At 34.2% G+C, this 26,321-nt stretch overlaps 1 protein-coding gene across 17 annotated transcripts in view; it reads right to left on the bottom strand.

The window, feature by feature from the left end:
• The window catches only part of GPHN (gephyrin), a 608,525-nt gene that overhangs the window by 175,913 nt on the left and 406,291 nt on the right, over positions 1-26,321 (bottom strand). For 4 of the 17 annotated variants that reach the window (XM_032405331.1, XM_032405336.1, XM_032405332.1 and 1 more), the window contains 2 exons: positions 25,856-25,927; positions 20,412-20,453 (listed from right to left, as the gene is read on the bottom strand). The exons of 9 other annotated variants lie outside the window; for them this stretch is intronic. In XM_032405331.1, coding sequence (XP_032261222.1) covers positions 20,412-20,453; positions 25,856-25,927 — 114 coding nt within the window. The remainder of the gene's footprint in view (positions 1-20,411; positions 20,454-25,855; positions 25,928-26,321) is intronic. 4 more of the 17 variants (XM_032405333.1, XM_032405340.1, XM_032405334.1 and 1 more) reach the window with 2 other exon arrangements.

Raw genomic sequence — 26,321 nt, 5'->3', positions numbered from 1 at the left:
GTCCAAGAACATGTGCTAATTTGATATGCTAAAGCTAGAGACTTGTACATGCAATGAATCCTTCTTTAAGCAGACAAAAAACAGCTACATGATCTTGGCTAAATTACTTTAACTTTTTATTTATTTTTTTTTTTTATTTTTTTTTATTTTTTTTTTTAAAGATTTTATTTATTTATTTGAGACAGAGAGAATGAGAGAGAGAGAGAGCACATGAGAGGGGGGAGGGTCAGAGGGAGAAGCGGGCTCCCTGCCGTGCAGGGAGCCCGATGCGGGACTCGATCCAGGGACTCCAGGATCATGACCTGAGCCGAAGGCAGTTGCTCAACCAACTGAGCCACCCAGGCGCCCTTACTTTAACTTTTTAAGCATTAGTTTCCACATGTACAAAAATCAGGACAATGATAACATTCATTTACTGAAAAAATACTTCTTGAGCACATACCCAATGTCAGGCTTAGATCTAGGTACCGGGGTTAAAACCTAAAGAAGATCGACAGGCACCTTGCTACCATAGAGCTTACAGTCTAATAGGAGTAGACAGATATTAAGCACTTAAGCTAATATGTAAATAAGATAGTTTCAGCTAGTAATAAATGCTTATAAAGAAAATAAAAGATAGTAATGAGATAAAAAGTGATTAGCAATAGGGTATAACTTTTAGATAGAGTGGACAAGGAAGACTTTTCTGAATAGGTATCATTTGAGTTAAAATCTGAGACACTTAGAGGAAGATGGATGAGAACTTTCCAGACTGAGGGAATAGCTAGTAGTATGCAAAGGCTCATGCTTTGTTGAGTTTCCACCTCATAGGATTGTTTTGAAAATTAAATAAACCAATGCAGGTGGAAATTTGGTCTATACTTGACATTTAATAATGTCTGATGATAATAATAGAGGTGAGAATGATAATAATAGATGATAATAATAGAGGAGAGAATGATAATGGCTATGATGATTATGATACCAACTATCAAAAGCCAAGTACTGCAACTACTCTCCTCAATCCTTCTTAGTCTGGAAACCGTTTGAAACCTCTTTCAGACCAAAGAAGAGTGTTGTAATTTGTCAGAAGGGCCAAAGATTGGTAATAAAAAGAGGCATAGTAGGTGTTCAGACTTAGGTTTCCAGCTATGTAGGACATAAATATATGTTTTGAAATTAATTTGGTATTTCATAAAAATCAATGAAGGGATCTCTGATAAAAGAGAATACTTTTCTGTTTATTGAAGTTTTAATGTAAATTTCTGCATAAAAGCTCTGTGATACCATATTGTTAATTTGTGATAGCTACTGTACTTGTTAGTATTCTCCAGACAGTGGATCTATACTTCTAAATTAGAAGTACTGAGGCATTTTCAAAGTTTATAAAAAAAAAAATGTATCACATAGGGAAACTAGTGAAAGCTTACTTATAAAGAATATCTATGCTGTTAATCATCAATCATCAATACCCATGTCCAAGTCACATTAAGCTTCATTTGGAACAGAACAATGTTATTAATGATGCCAGGGGGTGTTTTGGTTCAGTATTAGTGCTTTTGTTACTTTTGCATTCCTGTTTTATTCCTTTTGATTTCCTATATATTTATATATAAATCTATGGTATTATGGCTTGGTTGGGGTCAGTAAGAGCAGTTTTTGAGATATATTACCTACTTCTGGCCAGTTTATTTGCTGTTTCAACACAATAAACAGGAAAATGATCATATATATGTGTGTGTGTGTACACACACATACTTAGTATGTAAATAGCTTATTGAAGGAGTTCAAACAAATATCCTCTAAGTGTGCCACTTAGGCATGTGGACTATTTTGAGCTGAAGGCAATCAAGATCCAGGGGGCTCAAGAGAAACTCCTGCCCCTCCTTTAACTACCTAGAAGAATTTATTTTTTATTTTTAACTGTTTTAATTTATTTTTTATTAACATATAATGTATTATTTGTTTCAGGGGTACAGGTCTGTGATTCATCAGTCTTACACAATACACAGCGCTCACCACAATACACACCCTCCCCAGTGTCCATCACCCAGCCATTCCATCCCTCCCACCCCCTCCCCTCCAGCAACCCTCAGTTTGTTTCCTGAGATTAAGAGTCTCTTACTGTTTGTCTCCCTCTCTGATTTCTTCTTATTTCATTTTTCCCTCTCTAATAGAACATATATTGGGGGTCTTTCCCAGAATTAGAGTTTTTACCATACATAAATTTTATATAAGTGACCTATCTGTATAGTAGGGCAAACATCTAATTATCAAACATCTGCTCTTCTTCTTATTGCCCTATGAATTGCCCTCCTTCTTTTTAAAGCCCAAACCCCTATTTCATTTCTTAGCTCAGAATGACATAAATACCTCATTTTACTCTTTGAACCTATCATGTATGTGAGATTCTCTTATGTACAAAATTAAAATTTTCTCCTGTTAATCTGTCTCATGTCAATTTAATTCTTAGACCAGGCAAAAGAACCTTTGAAGGGTAAAGGAAAAATTTTCTTCCCCGACAATATATATACATATAGTATGTGTATGTGTGTATTTTATCTCTACTAGCACATACCAAAAATCACTGAAATCATGCTACTAAACCAGTGTTACTTTAAAAATAAATATAAGCAGGACCATATCAGGTTGTCACAGGAGCAAAAGGGATCCTGACAAGTATAGCACCATTCTAATGCAGGGTTAGTATATGCCATATATGTGCAAAGAATATATTTCTAATTTTCTATCATACAATGTATTGTTCTTATATAATGAAAATTCTATGCAAAGGGAATTTGAACTTTGTCATAATTCCTTAATTATTAAAAACATTTTAAAAGATCTAAAGAAACTATAATAAAACATGAACATTTGTTAAATCTAGGCAGTCAGTGTATGGGTGTTTGTTATTTATTCTTTATTGTATATTTCTTTTTTTTTTTTTTAAGATTTTATTTATTTACTTGACAGAGAGTGAGACAGCGAGAGAGGGAACACAAGCAGGGGGAGTGGGAGAGGGAGAAGCAGGCTTCCCGCAGAGCAGGGAGCCCGATGTGGGGCTCGAGCCCAGGACCCTGGGATCACGACCCAAGCTGAAGGCAGACGCTTAACGACTGAGCCACCCAGGCGCCCCTTTATTGTATATTTCATTAAAAAATGAGAACTGTAAAAAAGAAAAGATAAAAGGGAACTGATTCACCAAAGGACATTTACATGAAGCTGCCAATACCTATAAACCTTTTAGCACAGATTTCTCAAATTTGGAATTTGGGATCATCTGGATACTCTTTTGCCCTCTTGTCTAAGAACAAACACAATGCCAATGTCTACAAGTCATATATTTTTCATTGTTTTTTTCCTTCACTAAGTATATATTAATTGAGAATGTTGTTAAATTGTAACCACTGCCTGACAGTTTCATCATTAAACAATCTACTCCCTCTACCCTTCTCAGGGTTGCTTCAGGTAGCTTTGCTGTGCCCTGCATTGCTCGGTTGTTAAATGAGGAATACAATGAAGTCAAACTCTGCAGAAACTAATTCAGCAGAGCTTTCCAAATCTTAAATTTCTTATACACTAGCTATTCTTATTTTTTTTTTCCACATAGGGAATCCTTTGGTGGTATTCTTTCTATATATGCTTCTTTATTCTTTATTTATTCTATATCCTTAAGGAAACTCCTACTTTCTCCTCTCTTTTCTTCAATTCACTTTCCTTATTCTGTTAAGTTTTAACAATTAATATGGGGGAGTTCAAGAGTGATTTTTTTCTCTTTGCTTATCTATATTCTTCACGGAATACATGAAAAACAAGACAAAAGTTATTGAAAATGAAAGAAAAATAGAAACTGCTGCTGAAAATGATAGACATTTGATTTAAAAAAACTTTTAGTATAACACAGGCTGAGCATCATATTTTTTTGTTAAAATCAGTCTCATTCAATTTTTGATGAATTTATTTTGAACCATCAACACATCCTTCCTCAGTCCTTCCCCTGCATACATATCTGCAATAAGATATTTGGGATTAGTTTATAGTCTATAATGAGAGAAAAGCTATGAAGTTAACTGGTTTTACAAATTTGTAACCCTGGATTCATTAGTATTATGTTTTAACTCAATTAAGGTGAAAAAGGCACATACATTCTTTTTATAAATAGTCTTTTCACAGAGTCACTGTATAACTTAGAAATTTTATAGGTAGAAATATTATACCTAATTCATTTATGCTAGTTTCATCTAGATTATCTCTCCCATATTGCTGTGAGTTAGGCTGACTTAGAATTTAGGCACACATGGTTGGGTTGCCATAGTCCAACACTAAAGCAGCTATGCTCATCCCATTTTGTTCCTTCACAGCAAGCTGAGATATACATATTCATTTTAACAGCAATTATTAAGGTTAATACTCTTTCCTCAGTGGCTGAGATAGGTTGGGTTACTATTCATTGAAAAGGGAAAGGAAAACAAGAAACAACTAGAGATAAAGAAGACAGGTAGTTTCTGCTAAAACACACACACACACGCACACTCACACTCACTCACACACACACACACACTCACAAGGAAAGGGAAAAGAAGCACAGAAAAAAGTGAAATGTAGGGAACTGCAGGTAAGAAAGTGGGTGAATGTAAATGAGGTAATAAATAACAAAATGGGGATTCTTATAGATACTCTCTTCACATTTCTTACTTCAATTGACTTTCAAAATACATGGCAGACCTTAAAAACACCAGTATCATTCCTGATCTGAAATTCTCTTTTAAAGCCAATAGGCCATAGTCAAAATGCATAGCTTATAAAATTCAAAAGGTGTGTGTGTATGTAAGAGAAAAGACAGAATCACATCAACACTAATCTTAAAAGCAGCAGCAGAATTTCCCTTTGTGGATGGGATGTTTAAAAGGAAGCCAAAGTGATTTCAAACATAAAGCAATGAGAGTATGACTGCATCCACCAGGATAAATGACTTAGTAAAACAAAGTCCAAGTAGATAATTCTAGCTGGGGAATGTTTCAGACTATAAAGCCTTTGAAATAGAGTTCAGTTATGTCTGAAAGTTAATCAACTGCAAGTTTACTGTCAATTAATTGCAAGTGAAAGTGATATAGATGGATTGAAAGAGTGGTACTTACATGCCCAAGAACACTTTGGAAATACTACTTTCACTGAATATGATAGAGAATGGCTATAGAGACCCTTGCTATATGGTGGCAGTTGAGGTTGAATGAATGACTTAAGATTATTTTGACCTGTCCTTTAATTCTTGAACTGTGTTACATGGCTCTGTATAGGACTTGGGGAGATTACAGATAAACTTGCTATGTATAAAGGGAAATGAGCTAAAGGAGGCCATTTAGATGCTTCTGGGCTTCTGCTCATATAACACTTTTTGTTCGTTTAAACTTCATTAACCTATATATCAAAGGTTGGAGTAATTGATAACTGTCTGGTTCAATTACTGTACTAACATTAACTTTCATTGGGAACATCCTGATATAAATTAAGCAAAACTTAATAACTTATGCCCACAAAAATGACTTAGGAATATAAAGATTAAATGTTCAATATTTCCTCATAACAACCTCTTGCAGGTTCCAATGGCATCTTTTTTTTTTTTTTTTCCTCTTTCCTACTCTCCCACTCATGTGTATTCTTTGAAGGGATGCCCTTTCTCCACTACTGAGAAGTACCTGTGACTAATTTAGCAGCATCTGACTGCAGAAGACCATTTTCTGCCTCAGTTCCCACTTTTATTCCTGGGGAACTCCCTTCTCTGTAAAGCACTGCACGGAAGTTCATCATTAATTACTGCAGCTTCAATACTGAATTAAAAGGGCTAGACTGCTATAAGAACTTTTCTTCATGCAGATACACACAGCAGCCTTCTCAAAAGCCATGCATTAGTTCATGCCATGCTTCTTAACAAGAACACTTAGGCATGTAGCCCAAACAGAATTAGATTTAACTGCGGTGTGCTGGGATAACAGCAAGTTGCCAAAGAGGAAAAAAAATTTAAAAAGCAGCAAGCTGATTTTTATGATTCTAGGCAATACTGATGCAGAATGGCATCGGCAAAATTTCAAAAATAGACCTTTCTTTTCTGACCCTAGGGAAGATTCAGAAAAGGAAAATTGCTAATATAGTTGAAAACTGTGGTTATAAAAGTCCATATGAATCTAAATCCCTTTTGGGGTTTCATGGAACATGAATCTAAAAATATCTTTAAGGTCTTTCTGAATTCACTCTTGTTCTATAAGCTGCTGCTTATGCACTGAACTATTTAATATGGGAAACTCAGAATACATTACCTACTCTTTATTTTTTTTTGAAGTTTTTATTTATTTATTTGAGAGAGAGAGAGAGCACAAAGGGAGAGTATGAGAGAGAAGCAGACTCCCTGCTGAGCAGAGAGCTCGATGTGGGACTAGATCCCAGGACCCTGAGATCATGACCTGAGCTAAAGGCAGACACTTTAACCGACTGAGCCATCCAGGCGCCCAAATTACCTATTCTTTAAATACTGAAGCAGAAAACGGAATGAAAAACCAGGGCTTGCTTTCTTTCTCCATCCTTCCCTTTCTCTTTTTCCCTCTCCTTCCTCTCTTATTCACTCTTTTTTTCCCCTTAAAATGCAAAACATTTGAGTACCAACATACCTACTTTTTCTGCCCTCTCAATTCCAAGGGATATATACAATATTAGTTTTCCTGTGCACAATACACATCCAGCTCTGTTTTATTATAAAATAATATTTTGTATAATAACCTTACTACTTTTCAGAATTCTTCACTTTCTGTAGTAACAAAAGTCACATGAAAGTCACAGGGAGGCAGAAAATGGTCTTCTGCAGTCAGATGCTGCTAAGTCAAAAGCATTTTAAAAGGTATACTCATAAATGATGCAGGCATATGTATTTCAAAGGTTGTATGTGGTTTCAATTTATCACCCAACGCATTGATACTTACTTCTGGATATAAAATACATCACTGAACATGAGACTGGGTTCCCAAAATATTCAAGCTGAAGAGAAGTAAATAAGTATGATAAAATGAGCATACCTATCAAAAACTGACATTATATATATGTAACTATACAAGTGAACCTTTTAAAACCAATGGAAAGAATACCATACGTTCTCCATTTTTACTTCTAGCTTAGCATATTGATGATGATAGCGTACATCCTGCGGAAAAGCCCTCAACACTTCTCTGTAATTCTCATTTCTGTAATTTTTGTTAAAATGAGAATAAAACGAAAATTCTGTCTTAGATGTTGTGAAAAGATAAAAGGCTATTAAAAAACCTCTTGAATAATAAGTATAGTACACATAGGATTATTAAGACTGTAAATATTTTAGATTAATCTAATTTGGAAAATGATAGCTGCAATTTTAAAATTGGGTAGGAAACATTTATTAGATGACCACTAGTAAGTGGCTAAAAATATATGGGAAACACTATTAGTATGATTAAAATGGATTCCATAGGATTCAAAATATGCCCTTACATTCAACTGAATGGACTAAAAAGAAAATATCAGATTATTACATAAACACTATCTCCTTTGCTATATGTTATTTATTCTGACCTATACTGCTTACTGGAGTCCTTTCTTTCAGGGTCTCCTATACAATTCAAATGTGTTAGATAACTTAGCAAAGGAGAGCATTTAAAGGGTGAAAATTTGCATTTTCCTCCAATAAATAATGTTAATAAAGAGTAATATCATGCTTTGCCTTTATCTCTCTTTCCCAAAAAGGTCTGTACTTGGTAAATAAATTAAATAAGCCTACTACCTACTTAGAATAATGATGTAATCTCTGTATAGACAAAAATGTGGCCTAAAGAAATATATTTTTTTAAGATTTTATTTATTTATTTATTTGAGAGAGAGAGAGCACGCACGTGTGAGCACAAGCAGGGGAGGAGTGGAAGGCAGAGGGAGAAGCAGGCTCCTAGCTGAGCAGGGAGCCTGATGTGGGGCTCGATCCCAGGACCCTGGAATCATGACCTGAGCCAAAGGCAGACGCTTAAATGACTGAGCCACCCAGACACCCCGCCTAAAGAAATATTATGGCACTTTTAAAGTTACATAATAAGGCCCCAAGAACTCAAATCTATTCTAGGAAAATCTGCCCTAAGCAAGTTCTTTTTTGTTATTGTTAACAATAATTTGGTGAATTTTAAAATAACTCCCCCATGACTCTTTTGTGAACATAGAATGTTCTATGGCTTTTTCCTATAGGCTTTTTTTTTTAAAGATTTTATTTATTTATTTGTCAGAGAGAGAGAGAGAGAGAGAGAGAAAGAGCGTGCACAAACGGGGGGGAGGGGCAGAGAGAGAGGGAGAAGCAGGCTCCCCACTGAGCAGGGAGCCCCATGTGGGACTCGATCCCAGGACCCGGGATCATGACCTGAGCTGAAGGCAGATGCTTAACCGACTGAGCCACCCAGGTGTCCCCTATGGACTTTTTTAATGCTAACGTTGAATAGTTTTAATTTTCAGAGCCAAAGGCACTGTTTCTAGTAATATTCCTGAACACCACAGCCTGAATACATAAATATGATTTAAAAAATAGACAATATTCCAATTTGTAAAATCCTTAAGTGAGGCCCTATATTTAATTTTTGCTACAGTCTCTGTATACCTAATATGGCAATGTCTACTCTGTAGTGTAGATGCTCAGTAGATACTTGATGACTAATCATGACTATTGGTAGTGTTAGCAAAACTGAAAGTATAAACAACCAAGTAAGAATAACAACCATATCAATTTTAATTCTTACAATCATTCAGGACATCAAAATCCTTTATAGGCTTTCAAGCTCAACATACGTTTTTTTACCTTCATTTGGCACTCTGAACTTTTAAGTAGAAAGCAAAATGCATATAACATAATCAAGACCCAATTCCTCTAAAATTGTACCACTAAAATTTTTAACAGGACTAAGGATCCTGTTTGCTACATTCATGATGAATTAGCTTTCTCATGAATAGACCAGGCACCTCTTTTAATTCAGTCATATATTTATTTTACTTTGCTCACCTGGATCAAAGATCTATATCTTATTTGCAAGATAATGACAAAGAAGGCATTTAATAAGTCAGAAATAATCAGCATTCACTAGAAAGAGATAGTAGAAATAATAATACCACATAATAGAAAGCTTATTGAAATTTAACTATATAGGTGTAAACCCCTGATATCAACATCCATCTTATAAATTCATTCAACAAACACTGATTGATGATGCTGTGAAGAAGTCCTGCCCCAAACTGCCAGTTTCCCTCTCCCTTTACCTTCCCCTAGTAAATGGATATTCTAAGGAAGACGCCCCATTTGAGGTTTTGGAGGAAAGAAACAGGATAAAAGATTCTGTTGCCATTCAGAATTTGTCAGAATAAAAATGCCTTTCAGTAGGCTGGATTCTGTTAAGGGTTAAAATGCATTTTCCCAAGAAATAATGTTATAAATAGTATACAGATTCCTTCCTTAATCCACATATTTCTATTTGACTCTGAATTCAGTTAAACTATAGTGCTATTTCAGTTTTGAACACTAGTCTAGAAATCTGGTCACCATTTATAAAGTTATTTTCATGGGAAACTGCTTTGCCCCACCTATAAGTTGGTGGGTGCCTGCAGAGTGACATATAATGGAATTCAAGGACAATAGGATGATGGGATTCAGCACATGCTACCCCAAAATACAGCATCTTAGCATGCTGAATAATTTAAACTTAATAATTTTGAGAAAATGGCAGAAGCAAGAGGGTCTCTCTGTCCTTCCTCCCCCCTTTACCCCCAAAACAGGTCATAAGAGTTGCCCTCCCTGTACCCTGAGGAAAGGAGCATCCTGATCGCCAAGATGGAGTGACACTGAGAAGTATCAGAACGAAAAGCTCTTTTAAATTTCCCCCAGTTTATTACCCTTAGCTCATACCCTTTGCCCCATCATAATTCTCCATGACTGTTCTCCCTTCATCAAGCCTAGCATAAAAACATCAGGTTTAACTATTTCTTTGTGTCTTCATTTCCTTATGAAGGCTCTGTAAAATTTACATTCTATAAATTAGTATGCTTCTCTCCTATTAATCTGTCTTTGTCAGTTTAATTTTCAGACACAAGCAGGGATCCTAAGAGGATTGAGGAAAACTTTTTCCTACCCTAAAGTAACAATTACAATAAAAAAGTACTATTCTTATGATTCTGGAGAAAAAGACAAGAAAAATTGGAGAAGACAGTCAACTGGCTGAATGAAAAGAAAGACATATCTCAAAAATAGAAGTTCATATGTATCATATTCAATATACTTCGGCAATGGTTAGGAAAAAGAAACAAGGCAGGAATGGTACAAATGTTGATGTTAACTTAGGTCCAGTTGATAGTGTGCTAATACTTGATTTTTCAGTCAGGTTGTGATAATAACCATAATGCAAAACATATTTTACTGTGCGATAAATGTTGCAGATAATATGTTTCACAGTTACTTCAAACTAAAAATAATTTTACCTTTGGACTTTGGTATAACAATCAGTATTGATAATACAATAATTCTCATTGAGTAATTATTCATATCAGGCACTGCACCAGTTCAATAGTTAAGGTCCCCTAAAATGTTGGTATCATTCCATTTTATAGGAACATGAAGTGCAGACAAGTTAACTTGCCTAATATTACAAAGCTAGTAAGAGGCAGGATTGGGTTTCAGATCAAGGGCTGGGATTCAAATGTAGCCCAGACTGAAACTTTTAAGTACTATGCTGAATTGATCTTTAGTAAGTTTACTTCAATACTGTGAGAAAACCAGTAAAATATTAGTAACTGCCAAAGCACGAACATCTCTAGACTATGATGGAAACCTGGTTAAAGTTAATTCTTTTGGAAAACCTAGGAGTTTACTAAAAAAAAAAAAAACCTCTAAAATAAAAACATCCTTCACATCCTCAAATCTGAAAATCACATGGTATGCATGAAGCTATTTAGAGATTTTAGTATCAAAGAAAAAGGCAATAAGGAGAATTCCCAAATGGCTTAAAAGTACTGAACTATGTAAAAGCAAAGACAGAATTACTGTATGTTTCACAACTCTAGGAGAGAATTAAGCCCTAATGCACTATATATCCACTGTATGTAATGAACTAACTTCTCTTTTATGAATCTAGAATGGCAACATCTTCACAGGAGCTTGAAAAAACAGCCACACAAATCACTTCTTGTTCTGTGGTTTGGATCAGGAATCCTGGTTGAGAAAGGAAGGTTTTTTTTTTTTTTTTTTTTTTATTAAGGGGAAAGTAATTGAGTTTTATTTATTTTTATTTTTAAAGTTTTTATTCAAATTCAGTTAACATACACTGTAATATTAGTTTCAGGTGTACAATATACTGATCCAACACATCCATACAACACCTGGTGCTCATCACAAGTGCGCTCCTTAATCCCCATCACCCATTTCACCCTTCCACCCACGTACCTCCCCTCTGGTAACCATCAGTTTCTTCTCTATAGTTAAGAGCCTGTTTCTTGGTTTGCCTCTCTACCCCTCCCCCTACCCTTTGCTCATTTGTTTTGTTTCTTAAATTCCATATATGAGTGAAATCATCTGGTATTTATCTTTCTCTGACTTATTTCACTTAGCATAATACTCTCTAGCACCATCTATGTCATCGCACATGGCAAGATTTTTATGGCTAAGTAATATTCCATTGTGTATATATATATATATATATATATATATATATATACACACACACACACACACACACACACACCACATCTTCCATATCCATTCATCAGTGGATGGACATCTGGGCTGTTTCCATAATTTGGCCATTGCAGATTATGCTGCTATAAACATTGAGGTTCATGTATGCCTTTGAATTAGTATTTTTGTATTCTTTGGGTAAATATCTAGTAGTGCTTTTGAAAGGAGGAAAAAAGGTAAGCAGAGAAAACTGATAAATTCCATTTGCTGAAATCTAGGTTATGCATTCATTTCAATACCCAAATGCATGTTTGTGTGTACAAGCAAAGAAAATTTACATTGTTGGTAGTCAAGAAGATATTTATCTGAATGTTTAAAAATTAGACCAGGATTGGTGGTAAACCAAACCTGTCTGTAAAGCTATGAGTATGAACCAAAGCAGGATATGACCATGAGCTATTCTGAATTCATTAAACCTATGTAGTTTATTGGAAGCTGTGCAAGCATGCATTGATATTATCTCCCATATAGAAGAGACAATTGGGTTAAGAAAGAAGAGAAATGGAGACAGAATGCTGGCTGTGCTACATAAGGGCACACGAAGAAAAAGAAGGATGAGCATCAGCCCAGTGAAGAGTAAAATTCACTTTGATATCAATTTCCCTCACTATTGGATAGGAACAATAAAAACAAAAAAGAGCATTGGAAATTTATATGTTGATCCTTCTTTTGACTTGCCTGCCAATACTCCCTTTGTATCTTGGTAATCGATGAAGAAGCTTTAATCAGAGGTGTATGTACAACTTATTTATCACTCAATAACACTAGATTCTGACTTCAGTTTTGTTTAAAGCTAACTAAGGAATACTTCCTACTGGCTTAACAATAAACCTCAGCTTTCTATATTTTTTTGTGTACCAATTCTGATTCCCATATGAATTCCCATCTGAATTTATGAGAGCATGATTTTTTATAGACTTTAGTTCCCAGTATTTTTCAAACAGGATGTCAAGGGAACTGATTGGGGTCACAGAGAATAAAGCTATCCTGCTCTAAGTAAACTTTAGGTTCCAAAAACAGGGAAAGTCAATTCTACAGTTTGAGACTCTTCTCTCCTATAACATCCGAGGTCAGTAAGGATTTAGAGTTGTAGAGATTGGAGTAACATATTATTTGAGCCCACATTCAAGAAAAATTAGGCTGCTATCCCTGTTACTTATTTATTTAAAAAATGGAATATCAGAGTATACTGTAGGAATAGTCAGGCAGAGTAGAATTAAAATGTTTTAGAAGTACTGACTTAGATTACTATATACTTTTGGAAATGAGAAAAATGCATGCAAATGTTAGAGACATAAGACACATATATAATGGGATATTTGAAACTGGGTTCTAACTCATGATCTGGTCAATATGTGTTTAATAAATGCTCACTGTATGCTAGATGGGGGAAAGGAGTAAAATCCAAAAGGAGCTAAGTCAATGTCTTTACCCAACCAAGTTTCACAACCTAATTAACAGAGTGAATGCTATTATAAATATACCCATTAGGGAATAATTAAATGTCATTCATTCAATCACTCACTCAGCCACACTTACTGAATATCTACTGTTTGCCTCAAAATGATCTAGCCTCTGACTTACAGCTTTCAAAAAAAAAAAAAAAAGCGCAACCTCTGGTCTCTAGGAGCTCACGATGCAATAGATAAAAACAGTTAAGTAAACATATAATTACAACACATCATGATAAATGCAGTTATAGAAGTTAGTACAAACTGCTATGGGGATATGCATGAGATGCTCCTAACTCAGATGGGGGTAGGAGTTGGACGGAGATTATCAGGAAAGGCTTCCTGGAGCTGGGATATATGAGCAGAATTTTAAGGGACAATTACAATTTAGTTAGGTGAAGAAAAGAGGAAAAAAATCAGAGGAAAAGGCAAGCGTAATTCACAGATATGAGGGACCCTGGCAACTGGGAAATGGCAAAAAAAGTGTGGCTGAAGCTAATTTTAACCATGATAGGGGGTGGTAAGAGGAATAGTTAATGAGTTAAGTAAGGGCCAATTCCTAAGGGTTATGGAGAGCCACTGAAAGACATTAAATAGGGGAATGGCATGATTACATTAACATTTTAACAAGTTCATTCTGGTGAGCAATGTAAAGATAAATAAGAGATAGTCATGGAATAAATGATGAGGGTAGAGAAACTGGTTTGGAGATTAATCTAGTAATCCAGATGAGAAATCCAACTAAATCATTGAAAGTCATTCTAGAGAGAAGGGCATAGATTCTAGAGATACAAAAAGGCAGAATCTATAGGACTTAGGTTATGTGGTCATAAGGGATACAAGATAACACCCAGATTTCCAGTCTGAGCCATTGCATAGTGTTATATATTGAAATAGTGCATGAAGAAACAAATTTGGGGGCTGAGTTATGTTCAAGATGCTTATAACTTCAGAGAGAGATGTGGGCTGTAGACAGTTGATCCCAAGGTAGTTACCAAATAGTGACAGTGATATGTGACAGTAATATATGTGAAGCTCCTAGAATTATCCTTGACCAAAGTAAATGCTATATAAATAGAAGTAATAATGATGAATGGTGATGATCATAATTATAACAATAGTTGATTATGAAAACTTTTTGTGGTGATAAAAATGTTGTAGTTGTATATCTATGCTTTCTAATACAAGAGCCACTAGCCAAATTGACTACTGAGCACTTGAAATGTGGCTGTTGCAAATAAGAAACTAAATTTTAAATTGAATTAATTTTAATGAATTTAAATTTAAAGCCACATGTGGCTACTGGCTATTGTGCTGGACAATGCAGATATATAGTGAGAAATGAAACGAGAATCTGAGAGTGAATCAAGTTGATCATCAACATGTAAGGAACGGTAGTAAAATAGTCAAATAGGCAGGAGGAAAAGCAGTATAGAGTAATACTGCCTATAAGCACAGTTGAAATTCCTTTCAGAGGATGACTAGGGGTAAGTAGGAGTTTTCTGGAGAAAGGTAGAATGGAGCTATGAAGTGTAGGAGGGCATTTCAGAAAGACAAAATAGCACAAATAATGGCCAACAAGAAAGAAGGAATATAATATAACAAGAAGGTCCCCTTGACTAGTTGGTAGGTACATGAAAGGGAATAAATGGCCAATTGTCCTTGTTTGACAGGGCCTGAGGGGTTTCCTGGAGTACAGAACTTTCAGTTTTAAACCAAAATAGTCCTAGGAGGTGGTGCTTTCAGTGATAAAATCAGGAAAAGTCCTGGGCAAACTGGGAGGAGTTGGTCACTAGAAAATAATACTAGATAAATAGCGGCTGGCCAAAGTATAAAGGATGTTGGGAGAGAGGCAGAAAGGCATTTACTCTTGATACAACAGCTCAGAGGTAGGCTATTATAGCTTTTTTGATTAGATAACTGATGGGAATTAAAGTAGTACTTGGGAAGATTAGTCTGATTTAAGAAGAAAGAGGAACTATCAAAGAGAATCCAATTGTTTAGCTAATGTAATAATCCAAGTCTGAGGTGACTAGAGCTTACACAACCAAGGAGAAGAAAAATAAATTAATGCTTACTATGTCCCAGGGACTCTACTGATTTTACATAAATTACAATTCTCCCTGAAACCCAGATGTAGAAACTTTATACACTTTAGAAAAGTTGATTGATGATTTAAGTATTCACTCCCCATTTCCTAAATATTTTTTGAGTGCCTTCTACAGAAGTTGCCAAATTCATTGTTTTTTGAAAGTCAGGATTTGAAAGTGGATCTGGCTACAAGTTCATTGTATGTATTAGAAGGATTAAAAGGAGATAATTCTTTCTCAAAGATATGCATAGCCTCCATCTTAGTTTTAAGACACTTAAAAAACTTACTAAACCTGTTATCCATGCTTTAATATTTCCTCGTCTTAAACTTTAAAATTCTCATGACTTATTTTCATTGATGACCTCTTTTGTATTTCAAATGATCAGAGTAGATGAGGTAGTATATAAGGATAAGCAGAAATTCACTAGTGTCAACTACAATACTTTGTTTAAAAAATCTTTTTATTATGGAAATTTAAAAATGTATGTCCAAGTAGACAGAAGTACCTATCATCTTTTTTTTAAAAAATGTCAATCAATTCTTTTCAATTCTTTTCCAAGAAGGTTTTGATTAGATAGATTTATCAAATATTCCTGTCAAATGTGCTTTTCCATTACCTTTATGGCTGGTCACTTATTTGGATGTAAGAGAAAAGTATGTAATTAATTAATTAATTAATCAATTTATGTTTAGAGATGGAGAGAGAGGTGGAGAGTGGGGCAGAGGGAGAGGGATTGAGAGAATCTTAAGCAGGCTCTATGCCCAGTGCTGAGCCCGACATGGGGCTCGATCTCACAACCCTGAGATCATGACCTGAGCCAAAATCGAGAGTTGGACGCTCAACCAATTGAAATACACAGGTGCCCCCTTAATTTTCTTATTTTGACCCAAACAATTTATATACTGTAATTCCTTTTTAAAGGTTCAAAAGTGAAGTAGGAGTTAGGAAACTTTGGTAAGCAGCGGTTGTAGTGTTTTTAAAAGATTCCATTTCTAACAGATTTCTTCACATTATCTCCAAATTCCCAACTATTATATACAAACAGAATGAAAACAGTAAACATAAGAGTGACAGGGAAGAGTGGAGCACCACAGAAAACTATACTGAAATAAATACTAAATTGATTATTAATACATTTTCTAAGTGAGATTTTGTGAAGTAGAAAATATTAGGTGATCATTTCACAGTGTTGAATCTTTATTTTATTTTATTAGTTTCTTCCAATCTAAATAGTTTGTAGTCCTGTTAGTGGTTCAAAAATGGCCCTATTTTTTTTTAATTTTAATTTTTTTTTTTAAGATTTTATTTATTTATTTGACAGAGAGAGACACAGCGAGAAAGGGAACACAAGCAGGGGGAGTGGGAGAGGGAGAAGCAGGCTTCCTGCTGATCAGGGAGCCTGACGTGGGGCTCGATCCCAGGACCCTGGGATCATGACCTGAGCCGTGAAGGCAGATGCTTAATGACTAAGCCACCCAGGCGCCCCCTATTTTTTTTTTAAAGAGGAAATGTTGCTGTATTTAAAATCCAGTTTTCTTCGTTCCCTTCCATCTTTCCTTCCTCCGTTGAATATGCAGATGTACTATCTGCAATTCAACTGAAGTTTCCATTTGCTGAGGCTCCAAACTATCAGTCAGCCAAGGTTTGTTTAGATCAGAATTGGTGTTCTAAAAGTGTGTTGGGTTCAAAGGGCAACTGTTTTGCATGCTACAACTTAAAAATGCCACCGTTTCTTTAGGTAGCTAAAAGTTTTCAAGCATTAAAATAAAAATAAAATTGGGGCGCCTGGGTGGCTCAGTCAGTTAAGCATCTGCCTTCGGCTCAGGTCATGATCCCAGGGTCCTGGGATGGAGCCCCGCATCGGGATCTCCAATCAGCAGGGAGCCTGCTTCTCCCTCTCCTTCTGCCTCTGTCCCTACCCCTGCTTGTTCTCTCTCTCTCTCTCTCAAAATAAATAAATAAAATCTTAAAAAAATAAATAAAATTAAATTTTGGTCTCTGTCCACTCAACAGTAAAAATCAATTTAACTTCAAAATCTCAAATTATCTAAATCAACCTTGCTACTAAAAAATCTAAGACATTAAAGAAAAGGTTTTAAAGGCTTCAATGTTTATTTTTTTTACTGTTACAAATCATAAAAAGATTTATATCTAGTGTATATTTCAGCTTTTCAAATAAGTCAGAAAGAGCACTACAAGGAGATAGTACTAATTCTGGCTTTTGTCTAAACTAAGTGAATTCTGAAGCAATTTTTTCAAAGGATCTTAAAAAATGAACACTGCTGGAACAATACTGGAGCAAAGCTGAGATTAGTTGGGAATTTGAAAGGTGAGTTCTTTTTTTACTTGACTTGAGGGGATGAACAATCATGTACAACCTGTGACACTGATCTCATTATATTCATGATATTCTACGCATTCTAAATGTGAAGCCAATTCCAAAGGTCAAGACATAGCTAGCAGATTATAATTACATTTAAAGAAGAAATAGTAGGTGTTCAATATATATTTATTGAATGACTAAATATAAGAAAAATAAGAATAATAAATTACAAGAGGAAGGTCTTTCTACTATTTCCTTGAATTAAAGCTTTGTATCTTATAGATACATATCTAAATCCTCTCATAAGATAAAATAAAAAACTATATGATCAGCCTGAACCAGGTAAATATATACTGTGAAAATATAAGACTATTGCATGCCATGCAGAGCTGATGACTTTTAATAACTCCTGAATAGCAGAAGGTGTGGTATTTAAGAAAAAACAATTTTCTGACACTCATTTGGAAGCTTTATGACTTAAGGCAAGATATCTAACCTCTTTGAGCTCATTTTCCTGGTTTGTAAAATCAGGATGACGATAATGTCTTCTCTAAATAGCTGTAGTGAAGACTAATTGAAATAAGATCAATGAGATGTCAAACACAGAGCCTGTCACATAGTGAGTGAATTGTAATTTTTACAAAGGGGCAATCAACTACATGGATTAATATTTGCTGAGCAGTATCAGTCAGGTGAGGTTAGAAATTATCTTGTTCTTGAACAACTTATGGATAGACTCATTTTTGAACATGGCTTATTTTTTGGTCTTATGAATGTCACAGAAGATAGTGACATGAAATTGATAAAGCCAATGTGCTACATTAGGTACTGGAGAATTTATTCCTTTAGTAGGAAGGTCAGTAAAGATGGTATAAATGTGAGGGAAAGAAGAGACTGAGTCATGGAAAGTTTGGCTACCTCCACTGATGCTATAAAATAAAAAATACACTTAACCAACAGTCCCATCAAGAGGCTTCCATATGAAAAATTGAAACATGAGGACATTTCTTGAAATTCTAATTATTAAGACTCATAGTCTAAAATTTTATAAAATAATTGTTTACCAATTTAAGATGAAATAGAAAAAATTATGGAAGGTTATTCTGTCTGGAGGGTTATCATGAATATTAGAGCCCTAAGCAGTTCTTCATGGTCTTACTGGTCTTTATAGCATCATAAATTAAACATAAGTACCACCGATGAAGTCCGCAGAGATGTATCACTGGAAATATAAAAACCCTACCACAAATGACAAAAAGAGAAACATATTTCATGACAAATAAATAAAGCTAATGTGTCACAATAACAAATCCAGATAAAGCCAGAGTTCATTTAAGAGCCGAGTGCTATGGAGCAAATGCTACAGCATACACAATCCCATCCCCCCCAGAAGCCAGTTCCACATTCCAACCTGAGAACCCTCCTGCACACATGCTATCACAGAGAAAGTAATACCCTGATGGATGCTGTAGGCTGTGATTGAAGATGATGCCAATGGTAGACTTCTTATACACTCTCATGGGAAATGGAGAATTGCCTGGATGAAGTGTCAGAAAGAAATGGGTTATATATTTTTTACACTGGGAATCATAATCCTGGGGAATTAAGAAAAGACCTATGGAAAATGTGGTGATGAGATGATATTAATCTTGTCTCTCAAAAGTCTGCTGATAGCACAAGTAATTTATTTGCCTTTCATTACTTTCCTTTCCCTACAGATATATATTTCAAGAAGAAATTAATTCTCTACAAAATCAGTTTTAAGAGAAAAAAATCTAAAACAGCTGAAACTTAATCAGAATTAAGCTAACAGTACTAAATATGTGTAGAAATGTGTTTTGTCTGGAAAAAATTAGGATCTTAAAATTCATAGAATATTAAAGTCCTTTTATTTACTAGCCATATTTTGAGGCACAAATACTCTTTTCTCTTAGTTACTTAACAGTGCCCCCCTGTTTCTCTTAGTTACTTAACAGTGCCCCCTGCTAATAAAACAATTATTTTATAAAGGATATTCAAAATCTGTTAATATTTCAATGAATCTGTTTCACAAAAACAGAAACACACATATGCTATGGTTTTACATAGTAAGAATAAGAAATTAGACCCCTAAAGAGGCAAAAAAAAAACATAGTTCAAGTGTCATATAAAATATTTTGTCAAAAGAACATGAATCTCATGAGTGATTATAAAATTAATCTTCCAGATTATAAGAACCTTATAAAAATACAAATATCAAGGAAGCTATTCCCCTGAGTAACCTAATCAGTTTTTTAAAAAGGAATGAGTCTTCCCTTTTATACAAAAACAGGGGAATCATATTAACTTTTCATTTAGTAGCCAATTTGGGATGCTGTGTCTATGGTTAATGGGACAAAACTGTCACTAATTCAATGTAAATCTTCAGCTACCAGAGAGACGTACACAGGCCTACAAACCAGAATCTTTGTCTTTAGCCAATATTAACTTAATAACAAATTGCCTGGCTCAAAGGAATTTTTACAGAATTAAAGTCGTGGTAACAATCAAGTTGGCTACTCAGACTTTAACCATTTCAACATGATACAGTGACTGCCCTCCCCCCAAAAAAGTTACTCAGAAAACAGTACAGTTATTATAAAAATATAGAAAATTCCTTCTGAAACAGCTAACTTTTCCCCTTTGGTACCCTTATCCCTTCCAGCCAAGTGCAAAGTGCAAGGCAAAATAAATTAAGGCAAAAGGAAAATAAAATAAGAAAAATGGTGAGGGCGAGCATGTTGTTGACCATGTAAGATAACACGTGCAGAGTATACCTCAGATACACTATAGGTAGATGAGCACGAGGGAAGCCGAGCCTGGTTTTGCAGTGGGGAAAAGAAAACACTGTTAAAGAGGAAATGATAGCATAGTAAGGGTCTCAGAAGATTAGATGGCTCCATCACCAACACATTTGCCAGATAATAAGAGAGCCTTATAAGCAGACACCTGAGTTTGAAATCTCAAGGTTCAAGCTATCTGAGGAGAGCCTTGTGATAAAAAAATACCTGGTTTAAAAAAAAAAAAAAATCCATGACAGAGATGACTCCCTCTGATCAGATCTGATTTTATCTTGCTGAGAAGATGCTCATTAAGGTTAATCAGAAAGCAGAACACTGGTCATTTTTCTCCTGTGGTACTACACTGATCTTCATTGGTTTAATAACACTAGCAAACTATATGTGAGGTTATTTATAAGATGAGGGCTCTACTGTACATCTTCATATTGCTTTTTAAAGAGGGCACCGAAGCCGGCTCAGTATTCTGATTCTGATGTCCTGTTCCTACTATTCCATTTGCAGTATTACTGAATCTTCATATATGTATATATATACACACATATATATGTATATATATTATGTAGTATATATGTCTATATATTAATGATACATTAATGTATGTATCAATAAAACCATAAGAGACAAAATTTGAAACACAAAACTCTTGTCCAAACCTATCTTTTATCAGAATGCTTTACTGATTTTTTAAAACAGCTGTTTTATACTCAAAAATATATTTAATCTTCATGCTTTGAACTGATAATTTTCTGGCCTGTTCTTACTTTCTAGGTTGTCATACTGCCATGTTTAATTCTCTGACCTCTTCTTTCATTAGGTTGTTACAATGCCAGGTGAATTAAATTAAGTATGCATTCTCTAGTTACAAATTCTTCATGAAGTTACAAAACACAAAGGTAGGGTGGGGAAATGAAGATACAGAAGATGGCACAGTGGAGGAAGCAGAAATGCCCTTATTATCTCTAGACATATGCTTCTAGGCAGAACAATCTGAAACCATCCCCCCAAAATGAGCAGCTCTTCTTTCCTCAAGCTCTAAAATGAAGATAATTTTACAAAGCCTCTATTATAATCACTTCTCTGTCATTGTCGTTTTGCACACTAGCTCATTATAGCAGGTCTCAGCAAACTTTTCCTGTAAATAGTCAGGTAGGAAACATTTCTGGTTTTGTGTGCCATATGGCCTTTGCTGTAACTGTTTACCTCTGCTTTTGTAGGGCAAAAGCAACCACAGATTATATGCAAATGAATGAATGTGGCTGTGTTTCAATAAAACTTTATTTTTGGACACTGAAATTTGAACTTCATATGCTTTTTACATGTTGTGAAATTTTGGTTCTCCCCCTATTCTTTTGGTCTCCCTCTATCATTTAAAAATGTAAAAACCATTCCTAGCTTGTGGGCCCACAAAAGAGAAACAGGATTTGGCCCAGGAGCTATAGTTTGCTGACCCCGGAGTTATAGCATTAATTCGATGAATATAAAAAAGCCAAAAAAGCCCCGTAACACTTCATCAAAAATATAAGAACAGTTAGTTCAGAACTAAGACTGCAATGAAAATACTGATCTTAAAAAAATCTATAAAATTACAACTATCTAATCCATTATTTATATCTATCGCATTTCATATTAGTCTTATTTCAGCATTCAGAAAATTGTTAAACATTTAAAAATCATTCTTCAAAAGACTTATCACTTTCGGACTTGATTCAGATATTTTTCTTAAACTTATTAAAAACATAGTCTTATTTTAAGTGATAACTCCTCCCTTAACTTTTTCCACTTCAAGTAACACATCCTTTTATTTATGTTAGCATAGCAAGTACTTATAATTATCATATTCCTTTTACTTCATTGACTTTCTAATTCCTAGTTTGCTTATGTGCCAATAATCTGCTTTCATAAGTCATCTTCCCTTTTATTGTTTGTCAAAGACTTTAAAAAATTAATATATTTGGTTACCCAAAACTTAACTGTATATGTTTGTAGCTGAATAGAAATTTATTTATCACATAAACTGAGTGAAAACATAAAATTTGTGGCTTTGTGGTATTTTTGCTCCTCTCCTTTCTTTTCTTTCTACTTGTCTTTATTTCATGAGCATTTATGTTCTTTTTCTCTGAATATTTTAACACTCAAGCTTTTCAGGGCCCCATCACTCTTTAATTAACTTCAACTTTGTAAACTTACCTTGATTTATATTATCTAAATAAAGTATTAGTTTGTATTATCTTATGTTTTCCAATTCTCAACACTGTTTACACTGTTTTTCTATCTTAAGCCTAACTTTAAATATTCTTCCGACTAGATTCATGTATTTGATTATTTTTTTCTTTTTTTCAATTTAAATTCAATTAGCCAACATATAGTACATCATTAGTTTCAGATGTAGAGGTCAGTGATTCATCAGTTGCATATAACACCCAGTGCTCATCACATCACGTGTCCTCCTTAATGCCCATCACCCAGTTACCCCTTCCCCATACCCACCTCCCCTCCAGCAACTCTGTTTGTTTTCTATAGTTTAGTCTCTCATGGTTTGTCTCCCTCTCTGATTTCTTCCCAGTTTTCCCTCTTTCCTTCTATGATCCTCTGTGCTATTTCTTATATCCCACATATGAGTGAAACCATATGATAATTCTTTCTCTGACTGACTTATTTTGCTCAGCATAATACCCTCCAGTTCCATCCACATCGATGTAAAGGGTAAGATTTCATTCTTTTTGATGGCTGAGTAATATTCCATTGTGGATCTCTCTCTCTCTTATCTCACATCTTCTTAAATGTAAAGACAATTTTTTCCTTTATGTGGGATTATTTTCTAGTTATTATTCTCAACACATTATTAGTCTAAGGATTTGTAGTAACTTTTGAAGTCATTAAATTAGGCAAACTCTGCTTACAAGATGATAATTTATAAAGGCAAAAGATGATGGTTTTATTATTATTAAAATTACTAAAAACTCATGTGGGGTTCAGAATACTTCTGCTTTGTACCATGTATAGAAAATGATGACACATTCTTAATTTATAATTCAAGAATCTAACATATCCTACTTTTTGTTATAGAAGTGCCAATGTAGGATAAAGTATATTTTCATATGAGAAATAAATAAAATTTATTATTATTCTAAAAATTACATCTTAGAATATTCTATTTTATATCACTGATTATCTGTAATAAGTAAGGATGCAGGATTCTTTTCTAAAAAAATAACATATCATATAGATGAAACCAATTGAAGCATTAATGATTTAATTAAATCCTTATTCCAAACATTTGAATGATGTCTCATTTTTCCAACTATTAAATAAAATATTTAAGTACAAACCTGGTTCTGAATCTTTCATCTTATCGAATTACTTAGAAATGTTTCAATGAATTAAAAGGCACCCACAGACTTGCTCTTGTGTATAGATGCCTACAATAAATTTTCGCAAAATGGAATGGTCATTATATGCCGATTTATCTCATTTTAGAAACAAAATCTGTTTATATAGCTTATGGAACTGAGAATAACTTTATTCTGCTTCTAAGCAACAATTTTTAACATGCAAGGGTTATTTTAAGGCATTCTAGGGTAATGGGAATTAAAAGGAAGGGGAGAAACTGAACACTCAGTTATGTATTTGATATGTATCTTCTCTAAACTGAACTCTCTGCGGAAGATACAATTTGCCTTTTGATAGCTTTCCTCCCCATACTTTTCTAGTTAAAGGGAATCTTAGAATGATTTACCTAATATTCAATCTTTTTAGAAAAAAAGGTAATCAGAACAAAGTGTGACCCAGTGAAATGAAACAAAAGATGAAGACATTGGGGTTAGTTATTACATATTGTACCAGGCAGTACAGGTGTTAAAAAAAAGAAATTGAAAAGTGGCATGATATAACTTAATTTTTGAAGCACAAAACTTTTAACTTAATCCTAATCTCACACTAACTCCCTTCCATATAGACCTTAAGAAGTCTCAACTTTCTAGTCTTGGTTTAATAGGAAAAAAAAAATCACTTCTCATGATTGGTTACAGAGAGTATGACACTAAATACATTTATTAATGTTGTCTGAATCTTTTTAGGGCTTTCTAGAATAATATTCAGGTATGTTTAGACTGATTTAATCATAAAATTCATACTAATCTTTTTTGTAAGATAGTGGAATAAATTCTGGGAGTGCTTATGGTTGATCTTTCAAATTCTGTAAGAATATGCATAGAAAAGAACTGGCTCACAAGAAAGTAGAAAAATGAGATACTTGCATTAATTGTTAAATCACTCAATTTAGCAATCAGAATTTAATGATTAATACTATAAAAACAACTTTGGATTTTAGTAATCAGAAATTTAATATAGAGATAGAAATAACTATGTATGGTATATAATTAAGAACAAGCTGAGAAGCCAAGAATTATCATATCACTATTGTTTATTCTACTCTTTATAACAAAACTATTATAGCAATATGAATCAAATGTATGGCAATAATCTTGGGAGAAGTAAATCCAGGCTAGGATGGATAGATACTTTTTAAAAAGCCCCAGGAATGGGATGTCAGAGCTAAACAGAGCCAGAAATTATTTATTGCAATAATTTATCTTTTCTTCTGCCATATTTATACCATATACCATTTTAGAGATTTTATTTCCATTTCTCTTGAAAAGATATATTCAGGAGAAGGATGAAGCATTCTGAGTCTGAGCTATGGGTCACAAAAAATACTATTATTAGTATTGCCTATCTGACACATGTACAGTATTGCGTGGCTATAAGGTATTCTCCTTCAAAGTGCTGTCTTGGGTATATTAGCCTTTATCTCAAGTATTTATAAGATGTTATGACATTGAAGATGCTTACTGCCTAATTTTTTTCAACAAAAGAATCTTATAGCTATTCTCAAAGAGTTTGAGTTAAGAGAAGTCTATTAACTCAGCAAAATGTGTCTACTTGCCAGATTACTATTATGATACTCTAACATTGATCATTTTCCTTGACAAATGGAATTGAATCATCAAGGCTCTATCACTTGGATCCAGCCAATAATTTATAATCCTGCTGACAAATCCAACAAGGGGCAGAAGAAATGGTCAATGGAAAAGCTCCAAGTGAAGTCTCATGAAAAGATTCTCAGAAATTTATACAATTGTGTAAGAAACACAGATTTTGAAAAGAAAATTTTTATTTTGCATTGGAGCCATAAATTATTAAATCAACTGCAATGGGTAGTGTGGCTTAAGTGTCCTCTACCCTGCCAATTTAATCTTTATTTGATAAATGTGAGCATGAAGCTACAGCTAGGAAAGAAAGAAAGAGATAGAAAAGAGACAGAAAGTAAAAAAATGGAGATGAGAGGACAAACCAATCAGATTTGGAATTACCAGTCAGCAGAAGTTTAGGAAAAAAAAAATCACCGAGTGAAATCGTACATTTACTCTGAGAGAGTATCCTTTCACATTGCCTTCTAGGTGATCTCTGAGCTCCTCCAGCTTTCGATGGAGCTACATGTAAACATCAGAAAATGAATTGAAAAAGCAACTTGTTCTCTTTTCAGTTTTCCTTTTTCCTTTTAAAAATAAGATCATAGCGTTATACATTTCTCACTGCCTTTGGCAAACATATCAAAACATCAAAGATATTTGTATAACACAAGAATACATGCTCAATAAATCCGTGAGTAGGAAGCCAACATTTTATTTTAATTACAGCATCTCTTCTCCCCAAAGTGTTGGAGGAAATAAATACTATAACTATCCTTATAATCCCCTAGAGATTCACTTTAAAATTTTCTATTTGGTAGAAATATGGAGTAAAAATATTTAGAAATTATGAAATTTGCTTTTCCCAAACACACTTTTTGATTTAAAGCTGAAACCATATTAAAGTAAACTGACT

Source organism: Phoca vitulina, unplaced genomic scaffold (assembly GCF_004348235.1).
Source record: "Phoca vitulina isolate PV1807 unplaced genomic scaffold, GSC_HSeal_1.0 scaffold7, whole genome shotgun sequence".
In the NCBI taxonomy this organism is placed as follows: domain Eukaryota; kingdom Metazoa; phylum Chordata; class Mammalia; order Carnivora; family Phocidae; genus Phoca; species Phoca vitulina.
The sequence above is the reverse complement of the archived record's forward strand: the minus strand, read 5'-3'. Positions and strand labels throughout refer to the sequence as shown.